At 31.9% G+C, this 14671-nt stretch overlaps 1 protein-coding gene across 3 annotated transcripts in view; it reads right to left on the reverse strand.

Annotated features, from left to right (window-relative positions):
- The window catches only part of LOC110992585 (Kv channel-interacting protein 4), a 147155-nt gene that overhangs the window by 87167 nt on the left and 45317 nt on the right, over positions 1 to 14671 (reverse strand). For 2 of the 3 annotated variants that reach the window (XM_045629357.1, XM_045629358.1), the window contains exon 2: positions 12725 to 12760. In XM_045629357.1, the coding sequence (XP_045485313.1) occupies positions 12725 to 12760 (36 nt within the window). Of the gene's footprint in view, positions 1 to 3473; positions 3870 to 12724; positions 12761 to 14671 lie in introns of those variants that run through there. The other variant, XM_045629355.1, reaches the window with a different exon arrangement.

A 14671-nucleotide genomic window follows, 5' to 3' on the forward strand; every position in this document is an offset into this window, starting at 1 on the left:
TAATCAAATTTTAATAGTTACGATATTTAAAAGCTTTTTGTGACACAGAGTTAATACACACATTTCTTCTTTAAACGGTACTACTAGCCGAAGAACTTGCTATATTTGTTTGTTATGAAATGTATCGTTTGGATGTGTATTAATTTTAGTTGTTTATCTCACTCATTTTAATGGGCAAATTTTGAGTCATACAAATTGTTTGAATTATCAAATCAATCAAGGAGTAGGATCATTTAAATATTCGCCAATTTTTTTTTTATATTATTGTTTAATTTTTGCTAAACGAGAGTTAATTTAATAAAATCAAGAGAATCCTATAAAATATTACAATATAATACATACTCATACATAATATATAGATTTAGCGAGTAAAGCTAGTTTCAAGTTGATAGCGATTCTTTTACTAAAAACATTGTTATGTCATACCACATAATATTTATTTATTTATTTATTTATTTATTTATTTATTGGGAAACCAAACAGAGACATCCTTAATAAAAACACAGTCAAAAATAAAACAAATACAAACACACTGGATGCATCTACAACAGGTTACACTTATATATGATACAAAAAATAATACATGACAACAACACACATAAAAGTAATATTAAGTTAAGACATTAAGAGTTGCTTTATTTTATTCTTAAACAAAGCAGTAGTGGAGTGCGAAAAAGGGTCAATGTAACAATATACCTCAAAAAAAAGGTTGCAAAATGGATTTTACGAGCTGAATAAAGCCTTACTCTCACATACTAATCACAGGTTTGTTTTTTTAATTAATTACTAAATTTAATTAACTCCCTCTGAAGAAAATAGTAATTATAAATTTTTGTCTATTGTATATTCGGCTCGTAACTAATTCGAAACACCGTAAAAGCACGTGAAAGGTCAGCGCTGACAGGAAATGTCCACTCACGGGCTGAAAGCTGTGTTTAGCTTTGTACATTTGATGAGACCACACCTATGTATCTCATATCATTGCTATTGTATAACTTTGTTTCCACTACATTATTATAAATAACACAAACCGCAATATAGGCGTTTAATAGTACATGTCATTCCATAGCTTCCGTGGGGGCGCGGGCCAGTGTACCTAATAACCCAAAATAGTCAATTGTTTATCCGATACACCTTGGAACGTCATTTGCGTTTTTGGATTTGAAGTGAGTTTTTCACTTTACTAATGAGGGCAAGTAATTTTTGTGCAGTATTTCCTGGTATAACCTACAATACAGCCTAGCCTAGCAAGTTACGTATAACTTTAAACGATTTTCCTTACTATCGTCTCGTAAAACATCATTTTTAGACATAGTAAGACAGATTTGAAAAACAAAACCACGAATTCTTTCATTGAAAAAGATTGCAGCTCGACCCAAGCCCGTCTGACTTATTAAGATGCAGTAAAAAATCTAAGAAGAAATCTCAGAATTCTGTGCTATTCCAAGCAATTTCTCAACTCCTCAAGGAGTTATGTATTCGCTCCGGACTCAATTAAACTGGACCGTATAATTGAGACGTAGCTAATTGGAAGCATCTCTTATCATTCATGGCAGCTACTGATAGCGTAATTAACCGAACAAGCCTTATAAATTACGGTACATAATGCATTGTTTGAACTAGTAATAACCTTGTTATTATCGACTTTATTATGTAAAAGAATCCATAGAATCTGTTAATCACCTGCGGATATCGGTCAGTAGGTAACCGATACAAGGAGAGACTATTAATGAGTTAAATACTGCACTTTAATAATTCGTAATTATCGAACCCGTAAGGAAAGCGGAAGCATGGCCAACCCAGGCGAACCTGGTCGTACAGTTGCAGATGGGCAGATAAAAAGAGCGAGGTGAATTACGAGGCTGTGGACGCCCTCTGCCTCATTTTAAACATTCAGTCAAATAAATCATCACCAATTTATGCATGGTTATGCATAAATTGGTGATGATTTATTAGCATTAAATTTATAAAAATTACATTTTTATTATATTCCAGATATACAACATCCGTTGATAGTTTTTGTAAAGTCCAAATAAATTTTACGTATTGACCTTGGTATGTGATAAATTATCGTTGTCCCCGGCGAGTTTCAAGTTTACGACTCAGTCTAGGTTATATGACATGACCCACGAATTTATTGGTCTCTTGTCTTTATGCGACGCTCGAAGGTTCGTAATGAAATGTAGGTACATTTATTGCAACGATTAAATAGGCTTTTGATAGTGTTATCTGTATAGGTGTATCTATCATTTCGCTTTATTATAACAGGTACTATAGTACCTGTTATATAGCTTATTCGATCTAATTAGAAAATTTATGATTTATTAAAAGATCTGTAACGATATCTACAATTAGTATGATGACGTCATTTCTCCTGAATTGCGCTATCAAAGTGTTCCACGCAAAACAACATTTTGACATCAGCCACTGGGACTTTAACGCCGGTCAGTCCGGGTTTAGACTAGTAGAGGATTCTAATTTCACGTTGGATAGAACTATCTATCTAACCTAAAGGGTTATTTACCTAACAAAATGTATATAAAGAGTTAAATTATTATTATAACAATAATTCATGAAAAGGTTTTGATAGCGTTAAATTGAGATTTAGTTTAACTACGTATTTTCATACGTTTACGTTTCATGCTATTTTCGTCATAAGAGCGCGTTCGCGAAAATAACTGTAAAGTTTTTAAGTGTCGACGATAAATTATTATGAAAATAATATTTTAAAGATAAATGATAGTTAACAGTCGTATTCATCAGATATCAAATACATTTTTGAAGTAAAAAAATCTGCTTCCCGAAATAGGTATTTTAACGGAAACCAGTGCCAGTCACTTGTAATACACGCATATATTATGTTAACCAGTAAATTACTATCATAAATTATTAGTTATCATTGAAAAAATCATTTCTATTTATAGGCTTATTTCAATCATATTGAGAGGTTTTGGTCGATAAATTAAATTTTCAGCTCAAACCGTCCATTAGAGTAATCGATAGAGCACACATGAGAAATTTCATTAGCTAGTGAAGAGTTTGTTTGACAAAGTTGAACGTTCACGGACCGAAAACTCATCTACCGACCGAGATTGTGTATTTTTGTTGCACAAATTTATTAAACGGTAAAAGACCAAGGAAGTATTGCAGGAGTGGTTAATTTCTATAATACTTAAATTAATTATAATATTATGCTGGAACTAACAGTGGGTTTTATATCTGTTTCATTTTGTAGACACACAAACTCTCACCGTTACCAGGAGACCAGGCTACCAACATAAAGGTAGCTTTCTCTCAGGCTGAGATACTAACCCCAATTCAAACAATAATTCGTGTTTTTTAAATAATGTATTTATTTTTTGGCTTGAATATCATTTAATTTTATAACAAAAGAACTTGTTTTGCCTAGAAAGTTATTAACTTTTGAATCAAAGCGAAGTACATTGATTAAAACAGATGAAGATTGAACTTACGTTGCACTATATTCACGGTGGCAGTGAGGTTCCACAAGAAGCGGTAAAAATTCACAAAGCGTTCCCCGAACGGAATCTTTTGATGGGTCGCGGCCTTCGCAAACCTTACGCTTTTTTTCACATTTCCTTTGTCACTTTCAGTCTTTTTGCCTTTCAATAAAGTCATTTTTATTTAAAAATCCACTTTCTTCGAGCCCATTCCCACTTAACGTATTTGATTTCGCGATATGAGTGATGTGATTGGTTACATTTTTCGAGTTGAAATTCACGTTTTGAAACTTCTTTTGGCTCTTTCACCTCCGTGTTTCAAATGAATCGCGAGGAATTTCACCTAAATTTACAACGAAACACGTAGAGAAATAACTTTGTGTTTTATGTACACAATACTATGCGGTACTGAGTAGTGCCATGACGCTAATAATTCCCAACACAAGTCTAGACGACACTTGGCTGTGTTTCAACTGTAGACTTCTAGGGCGCTCTTAAATATAAACTAAATGTAGATAAGTGGACTTGCCGAGAACAAAATGCTATATCGTATATTAAGTATGTTGCATATTTTTATATTTTTCATAATACTATCATCTATTGAAGTTATACTTCTTTTGGCGTGATGGAGAAAAAGGATGAGAGTGAATTTTTACGATGCACGCGTACACCAACATCTAAATTCGACTTCGTAAAGTTAGGTCTAGTTGGTATTGTGGCAAATCGATAACTATGTTCAAGTTGTATATTCTAGTATTTTTATATTTAGAACACGTGTTTCGTAACAGTACAATTAAACAGTGTGAACAAATAAATATTATTTTGGTGTTTTTAAATCAATTTCATATCACGACGGTGATAGTATTTACCAATAATTTCTTTATTTAAATACAATATTTGTAATTAATTATAATATTTATCGTTAATCACCACTGCATTTTAGTTACATTTTTTTCATACGCCAAAGAAGTATTATTCCCAACGCGTGTACATAAGCACACACATTCTTTTTTGTTTAACATTTATAAAGAACTAGCGACCCGCCCCGGCTTCGCACGGGTGCAATGCTGATACTAAATACACTACAGAAAATCTGTGAACGTTGTATATAAAAATGTGGGTTATCCATAAGAGATAGACATATACCATCACGGACTTTTCTGTAGACCTTTTCAATGTGTACAATACTTAGTACATTATTTTGATAAAACTTGTAGGGTTCAGCCTCCGTTTGCAATGTAAGTGGAAAAAATGTAATTATTTACGACATCACATTAGAAACCTCAAAAATAACAGTACTTCTCCACTATTTAATGGATGTTATTATACATATAAACCTTTCTCTTGAATCACTCTATCTATTAAAAAGCATCAACATCCAGATTCAAAGATTTAAGCATACAAAGGACATAGGGACAGAGAAAGCGACTTTGTTTTATACTATGTAGTGATATTGCAAACATACTTCTAGAAACGTTGTAAACACGATTACGCGGAAATAACTAAGGGTTTTAGACTTGGCAATTTTTAAATAATTGTTATTTTGTTATTAAAGTAGGACTTTTATCGCTTTATTTGATTCAGGAATTTTGGTGTGGTTTGTTGGTTGTAGTAAAATTTTCTTTTTGAGGACAACTGTTTTATTATTGCTATTTCCACCAACTTGTAATTTAAATTTAATTCAGTGAATTGTGAAATCAAAAATCATTTTAAATTTGTACAATTCTAAATGCTATATTTAAAATTGTACAAAAATTCAACAAAGGCTAATTTGCTTTCTTCAAATGACAAAGCAAATGGGCAAACTTATTTTTACAATAGAAAACACTAGGTCAGGTATTTAAATACTTGTTTATAAGTATATTTTAAAGTAGCGTTTTTCTAGAATTTTAAACTTGAAGGCTTGTTATTTCCCTTAAGAAACAAAAGCAATATACCTTGACCTTGTTAAAACAAAATATATTTTGAGAACGCTCAACTTGTAAACGAGTCACCTAACTTAATTTTGAAGTATCCTAATTTACTGTTTTGTTGTTCAAAAACTTTTGCTACGGGAACAAAGATTTCTTATCGCGAAAATGTTGAGTCGATTAAAAATAATGGTGAATTTAAATTAGTTTAAAATACATTGTCAATATTCGATAGAATTGGGGTGTGAACAATGATTTATTGAGCTCATAGATAATTCAAGATGTTAGTCAAACGAAAAGCTAATAATAAATTCTTAGTATATTGTGATTTGACTCGAAACTTAAAAAAATATTTGAAATACTGATAATACAATAAAATAAATATCTTAATATTTATAAAATAATTCTCTTTACTCCCTTTTTATATTGGTTTAGCCTACACGAGCTTAATGAAAGGAGACGTTTCAATTGTGTATTTTGTGTACTTCACGTCCACGCTGAAATATTACTGATTAAATGAGTATCACAACACTATACTTGAATATTACCTAATGCGAACTTGACGCCGGTCCATGCGGTGCGGACATACTGGAAGAGGCGGCGATATAGGGGCCGCGGTCGGCGCCGGCGCACAGGAGCCTCCGCGTCGGGCGCGGGCGAAGCCTCCGCCTCACCCGCACCCGCTCGTTCCTCCAACGAAGACGCCGTGGCTTATCGCGTCCAGCGTTAATCGAAACAGCTCGCCTGCTTAACGTAAGCACATCACTAGCATCGTTCACTCATATGATCACGATTGTTAACACACGTTTACACAGCACGAATTCACTATGGTTAGCTTATGGTTATAGTTAGTGCGCGACAACCATTGTTACTGTCAGTGCATGCGGCAAGATAAAGCTGGAAAAATCTGCAACAAAATATGTTTGTTAGTGAGGAAAAGTGTTATTTTGCAGTACAGCTTTTTAGTAATTTTTAAAGAAAATTTAAAGTAAATATGATTCTTAAAATAAAATATGAAACGATATGTAGGATACATTTTTATTTATTTGCTTTAGAATAAAATAAAATCTATGTTATATTGAATGATCGCAGTTAAAGAGTCTTTGTTGTTTGGTCTACATTTGCATTAGAATTGAACATTGGCGGGGCCCATGCAAATGAAACGCATAATGTGTTTTTGGATAAAACTAAAACAAATTTTAACCAAAAAATCTGTTGGCCTAATCGAACACACACCTTTTCAGATGAATTACATACTAAAAAAAAATATGTGCAATTCACACGTGGTAGAAGTGAAACCTTCAAAAACAAAGTTTGTATAATTAATCATATATAAAACAAACATGTTTTACTTTCTAAATGTATTAAACTTTTTATTAAAAACGGTATATTTTCTTATCTTCATCTATATATCATCATCTTTAATTTGACAAAAACTAAAACAACGAAAGTTCGAAATTCGATTAAATGAAAAAGCGTCAGTAAAAAGAGGCTGTATAATGCCTCCTATCTCATTTTTTTTCTATCTCTTTTTACTGTCGCTTTTTCCCTTGCATCTGGTTTGAAATCACATCGATTCTAAAGAAGTTTCACTTCAAAAATATTATGTTTACTATCAAAAACAGGCAACAAAAATCTGGATAAATCTACAGTTTTATAATAAAAACAATAGTAGAAAATGTATGCATATTTTCGTAGGATAAGATTACGCAGAACTGCGAGTCGTTGTTTTATTCCATACAGGAACAATGGGTCCTCCGAGACATTCGCACTCAGACAATTCTTTTTAACACCACACGACTATAAACCTTAAGCCGCTAGGGTATCGAGGTCTCATAAAGAATAAAATGCTTTGGTGGTGGGAATTAGACCATGCGTCACTGTCAGTGCAAGGTACAGAAGGGAAGCTTCGTAATAACTTGCAAAATGAACGTTTGATGACCACTTCCTTGAAATATATTGACGCTTCTAAACAGTGTCGTAGAGTTATGAGATAATTTAAAGTGAATGGTTGACGATTTAATTTCCGGCTGACAATGCTAATGACGAGGTTTTGGCGTTATACGGAATTACCAAAGCTTTTGTAAGGTTTCCATTTTTCATCAGACATATTTGTTATTTCCCGAATTATTTTAACCAAAATTATATAACTACAATGTATTACATCATAAACTAATATGGTAATAGGCTTGTATTTCAGAAACTAAACTATTTTAATTTTAAACTCATTTATATTTTTATCATCTCATTTTTTTAGATGTGATGATGCCGTTTTTTGGCAAAGGCCTCCTTCAAATCCCGCCATTCCTGTCTGCACTGCCATATACCACCGTCTGTTTAATATAATCTGTCCATCTACTAAATTGCCATCCTCTTTTGTAAATCTAAGGACAATTTGCTCCGTATATTGTAGGATAAAAGATAAGATAAATTATAGTTATCACACTCATTAAGGCGTGGTAACTGTTCGAGAAAGGTTCCCACCACGAAGTGGTATAAACCTTTTATATATATTAATTTTTAGTATATAAAATTATATTGCCCGAAATAAAAAATATGTATATATGAAATTTCATAATCTATTGCTTAACTGTATTTGGAAGCAGACTTTGGAAGTTATGAATTAACTGTTTGCTCTGCAATAAAATACGTAAAACACTAATTGATAACGGAAAACGAGTGGTTTTATTATAAGTTTTCATTTTAAGTATTGTATTGTTCATAAGTAAAAAGGGACTAACCTTTCAAACCTAATAAAAGTTTGCTATTGATTTGAAAGTGTGTTTATGTGAAAGTATAGAGTACACCGGGGCGGAATAGCAATGAAGAGAAGTTGTTTTCTATGCTAATCACGACGCTCGATCCCAAACAAACAATTGCGACTCAAGAGCGACTGGAGTGGCAGAATAGTGCTTTTGTTTTTTCATCAAATACAGATAGAAGCTAACATTCATATAGATTAGTTGTCGAATCACGTATATACAGAGATAAATTTCTGTAATACTTTATATTTGGTATTCTTTTAAAATTTAAAATTTGTTCATTTGTTGATTTAGCTGACTTTTGCTTTGAAATCTTAAAAATGCTTAAACTTCATTAAGTGCACATGGGCGCCTATAAGACACTTAAATCGGGGATACTGTTCCAGCTTCTACAGTGCGGTTTCCTTAGATATACGAATAATAAATTTAAAAAAATATAGAAAGTTGAAACAAAAATATTTAGTCCCTGTGGCAGTGTACCGTTAATCCTGGCATTTTCTCGCTGTTGTACTTATTGGTTAAGCGAGGAAAGGGTCCAGGCACCAACTTAAATCTTTAAATAGAGCCTGTGCATTTGAATCCCACGTCTCAAGAGTCTCTACACCAAAGTTAATAAAAACAAAGGTGGAATTAAGAATCTGAGCCGTTTATTTCTTTAATGGTGATTGGCAGCTTTTTGACAATGTGTTTGACCATCTTTTAAGTGTTGTAACACAATTTAACAAATTACAATATCGACCGGTCTCATAGATTTAGATTTATATTGCTTCAACAAAAAAGGAGAAAGCTTAAATATTGTGTAATAAAAAAAATGTATTTCGAGAATCTGAATCTGTAGATTATATATAAACATTTCATATGAAAATATTTTGAAGAAACTTACGTTCAGCGCTCTCGAGAAATATTTGACTCTTAAATAAATAGGGAATAATGAATGTTAATGTAAAACAAACGTAGACTACATGTACAATATATGTATATTTAAATTTATTAACATTACTGCAAGTGAAATAGATAATTCAAACACTAGAAACGTTTGAGCTCTTTATATGAAAACAAATAGACTTTAATAATGGAATTTACTTTTTCGTGAAAGTGCATGTTTGAACGTAAAGAAAATGTTTTTTTTATATTTTTGATACTAAGTTAAGAGAGCAAATATAAAAATTGGTTATATATAGATTTAAATAAAGAAGTCAGTGACGCTACAACCTAGGTTTGAGCCTCAGATTTCTGTATCAGTTTAAAGATTATTTATCAATATAATAGGCAAGTAGATGATCATGCTTCTGTGCCTGACACACGCCGTCATCTTTTGGGTCTAAGACAAGCTTCGGTTTGCTCACGATGTTTTCCTTAACTGTTCGAGCGAGTGTTAAAGAAATAAAGTCCTAGTGTGCACAGCCGCGGATCGAATCTACGACCTCAGGGATGAAGTAACACGCTAAAGCCACTAAGTCAACACCGCTATTTTTTTATTTATTAAATAAATATATTTACATTAGAGTGTGTAAAATGCCAATGACAGATCGCGTAAATCCCTACCATTTTTATTTAATTTTAAGCATTGTTATTTGCCACCAAAGCCAGATCATTTACTTCAATTAAGGCTGTTAAAGTGGCACTTTTGTAAGCCAAAATATTAAGTTAAGAATATTTAAAAAAGGGACTATAGTGGCCCCTTTTAAAATCGTAGGTTAGTATTAGAATCTCTTTCTACTAAAACGTAGGTTAGAAGAGAGATACTCCATACTTACTCTTTTACATTATTTCATTTATATTAAACGTGAAGTCCTAGAAATTTAACAAACAAAACAATAAAAACTACTATACATATACTAAAATAATATAGGTGGTATAAAACAAAATGCAGCAGATATTTTGTAGATTATTATGTACATACATGGTGGTCACATATTAATTCTGGCTTGAAATATCTTTTGACATCTTACCAGCATAAAAAATAATATTATATTCTTACTGCTGTAAGTCGTATCTCAGGCGTTAATAATAATAACTAATTTTAGTGCAAATTCTTCTCCTACTCGCAATTTTAGCGGCAAATAGATTTATACTACGCAACGGATAGATTATAAGGGCGCATAAACAACAGAGTACCTGCGTCAGAATCTTAACTAACCCATTAAAAAAAATATCTGTATCTGAAAAAAATAAAATATGTATTGTTTTTAAATATAAACTTCTTACTTGATTAAAAATAATATTCGTTATCGTTACTTTTTTCTATTTTCTATACACAACTCAACTATTTTCTACGTTTAGCTTTACGAGAAATATAAATATGTTGGTACATTAAAAGAAATATTGTGATAAAGTCATATTTTGTTTAACATTGAAAATTCCAAGTTATATTTGAACTAAGTACTCTGTTTGCACAGGATTTATTGTATGAATTTATTATCTTTTCATTACTGTAAAGTTAATGATATTTGCTCATCCTTAATGTGAGGGTTGAGAATTCAAATTATGAAAACATTAAAAATGATCTGTTTCCATCAAATTCTAAAAGTTTCATGTGATTCTTTCTATAATTACAAAAAAAAAATTATAACTTGAGGAAAATAAATACTAAAACAGGATGAAATATTCGTATTACGAAATGGGCCTGAATCTTCCCCAAAACCAGATAGAGTAGTCGAACGCTAGCAACCACATCTACTTTTTCTTTGTATCAGCGTATTTAACATTAACTCGACAAAGGAAAGTGGTTCACTTAGCTCCAATTCAATTAATGATGAGCATCTGAATCTGTTCATAACACTTTTCTTAAAGTTGTGTCTGCCCACCCTATTATACAAAACATAAAATATATAAATGTATATGCTTACACATTTCTTTTAAACTTAGTAAATAAGCACCTACTTAATAACAAGCAACTCGATGCAGCAGCAGAAGGTTTAGTTGTGCCTTACCAACCTTGAAAAGATCGTAATGTTATTAAAGTATTAGTGCAGTATATTGTATTGTGTCAACAAGTGATACAATATATTATTATATGTCAGGACCCAACTGCTCACTGAAGTATTTCCGCACCAATTCGACGTAGGATTCTTCAAGAGAGAGCCTACCAATTCTTTAAAAGCCGACTACGCACTCACGAGCCCTCTTGTATTGTTAGTGTAAATAGGGGGCTGCCCGTTTGCACCCGGTTCTATAAAAATAAATAAGTTTTCGTTGTTTGTGAAGTTTAATTATAATTGGTAACTCAATCAAAAATAAATTAATGAAAATTACTTTATAGTATCTTATCTTTCTTTTACAATTAAAGATCGCTACTGGTCTTATAATTCATTGATGAGCCTGCTTGAAGAGAATACTAATAATTCAAATATCGATCCGATAATGATGATGTGTTTAAAATGATAATCGTTTAGTAAATATGAACCACTTGAACAGCAAATAAAAACCTTTTAAAAATATAGCCTCCATTCAGTGGTTAATTAAAACGGTTTGGAAATTTTTCATTTTCATGCGAACTTGGTGTTAATTGCAATATAATTTATAAGGTGCTATTTGGAAATGTTTGTTATTTATTTCGCAGTTAAAATGCAATTTTCATTAATATTGTATGACGCAAAATTTAATTGCAATTTTTATTATAAATGAGCTCATAAATAAAAATTTAATTTGGTGAACTTAAAAACAATGCCTATAATAAAAGATAAATTATATTAAATCAGTGACGATTTAACCTTTTAAGATCTGTGCCTCAGATTTCTGAATCTGTTTCATAATCATTAGTTGTAACTAATAGGCACGTGATCAGCCGCCTGTGGCTGACACACGCCGTCGACTTTTTGGGTAAACCCCAATTGTCTTAAAAGACAATCCGGTATCATCGCGATGTTTTCCTTTACTGTTTGAGCGAATGTTATACGTCGATTAGTGCACAGCCGTGGTTCGAACTTACGAACTCAGAGGTTAGTCGGCCGTTGAAGCCACTATGCCAACACTGTTTTACCCGCCTACTGTCACCCATAATATGACCTATTTTAAATAAAAGCATAGTATATCAATTCTATTTTATTTTTGAAATCACTTTAAATTAAATTTATAATAAATAATAACAGTAAATAACTGCATTTGCCGAATTTAGTCACAAATACACAAAATAATAACAAACAATTGTAAATCAAAAGTATAATATACGTCATACATATACTTCTTGTAGATCCTTAAATTTGTTTACACATGGAACAGATTAAATGTGTGTTATTTGTGCAATGAAGTGTAAATAAATACTCGATACACACTCCAAGATTACAAACCACGTGGAAGCGCTTAGAGGAACTTCTAAGCTCCGCGATTATATATTCTTAGAGGAACCATTTGAATTAGTGTTTATGTACTTTAGTCTTATGTGATAAACAGTGGTAAGTGAAGGAATAGAACACAAAAACCGGCTTACCCTGAATAGTGGACACTTACTTTTATTAAATATCTTTGTTAGGAAACTATTTATTAGTCTAAAGTTGAAGAGACATTGTATGTAATGTACAAAAAAATCCTCAGTAGAGAAATTTGTTAGTATTTTTTTAAGAAAAGTTGTCAAAAGCTAAATGCTACTTACAATCCAAATTTTTGTAGCTCATCTCAAGGTTTTGATCTGAAAATGTGAAAATTTATATACCATTATATAATATAGGGTTTTGAGTATAAGACACGCATAATATGTATGCACGTTTTTTTATATAATAGGAGGCAAACTGCAAAAATCAATCATGGACACGCATTTGTAGTGGATGGTTGCCTGCCTTTGAACCACGATTTTTTTTTGTTACTGTTGGTGTTTTTACATCTATTTGATTTTCAGACAATTGTGACGAGCTATGCAAATCATTTTACATGATAGATGATGCTTCCTTGAGTATCTATATATAATAAATAAATAAAATGGTCTTTATTCAGTTTAAGTAGGTACATTTTTCTTTTTATAGTGTAATATATATATATTTATATATATACAAATGACTGCCTTGGACAAGGCATCACGCGTGAACAGTTGGACCGATTTCGCTTATTCTTTTTATGTTGTGTTTATTATTGTCAGAAGGTTGGAGAAAAATAAGAAAATTTAATTGAGGAATCCAGACTGTTGTTATAGCATATTTTCTGCGAAAAGCCCAATTCAAACTATTTAGATGTAGCCTACAAAATGTGCTACAAATATCGTCAAAGAGGATGTACTAAAAATTAATATAATTTAAAACAAATGCTTCAATCACAGTCGCTAATTGTTTGTAGCATCTTAAAAATGTTGTTGTTGTATGTTTTCCCATGGTCAGTTATATTATGCCGCGTGTTCCCGTGTCGACAAAACTATTTATATACGCGCCAGAAAAACCCCAACAAGGAATATTGGTGAGTAATTAATAGAAAGAAAATACACGTGTTTTGAAGGTGAAAGACATGACATATTAATTCTTAAATAAAAAATCTTAATAATATATGCGAAACGTTTTATAAAACGTGAATATTTCTCGAGTACATTGTTATATCATTAGTACGTTTTAGGAATGCGAGTAACGTTGGCAACCGTTGGCAGAAGTACCCTCATGTTTTGGAGAAAATTAGGAAGGGTACTTCAAACTCGTCAATGGTTCCGTTAGGCTCATATACCTAGGTTTTGTTTTAGACTGAGAGTGTGAACGTGAGAACTTGACAAAGTCCTATAGTAGATAATATACTTATAATGTTGAAGATGATATTTTTATTTTATTTGGTTTTTGCTCTCAAACACCAGGATAATAATCAGATACTTTAGTTAAGAAAGGCGCAGCCACCAGATCCATGCAACTTCCACACATTCACAGTACGATTTTGTTTGGTTCTAGATTATAAGATTCATCATAATTGGCTGACCTTTTTATATAATAAAACCTGATCCAATATATTACTTTTATGAAATGTGATATTTGTATATTCTTTTACATTTATAAAAATGCCTTTCCACAAATGAAATTGAGATTTGATTTAAATACTTGACGTAAAGTAATTCACAATTCTTCTTCAATTCTTCTTCTTATCCGGTACACTCTTGACAGAGCGATCGTTATCGCTATGTAGTTGTGGTAAGAGAAGGGGCAGATGTAATGCGCTTCACCACGTTCCGCCCTCGTTGCATATTACCATATTGTTGCCTATTGCCTCAATTATTACATCATAATTACGATTTGTGATCGGAACGGTGACCCGGTTCACAGGCCCGAGATGGGCGGATGATATTATTAAAACGGCTAGCTTTAGCTGGATGCAACTGAAACAAAACTGAGAAACTGAGATACTGGAATCCCTTGGATCCTCACCTGCGGTAGGCTATTGCTAAAGATTTAGGAAATACATTTGAAAATAGGAAAATAAATAACATAATTTAGTTTTCTTAAAAAATATATACGATAAGATTAAGTTAAATGTGTTCTTTTGCAAGAAATTACGAGGCTTTACATCTACGATTTTCATTGCTTATTATGCTACAATGCATGAAGTTCACTAGAAACATACCGAAATGTCCTGATCC

The sequence above is a fragment of the Pieris rapae genome, chromosome 9 (genome assembly GCF_905147795.1).
Source record: "Pieris rapae chromosome 9, ilPieRapa1.1, whole genome shotgun sequence".
Classification (NCBI taxonomy): Eukaryota; Metazoa; Arthropoda; class Insecta; order Lepidoptera; family Pieridae; genus Pieris; species Pieris rapae.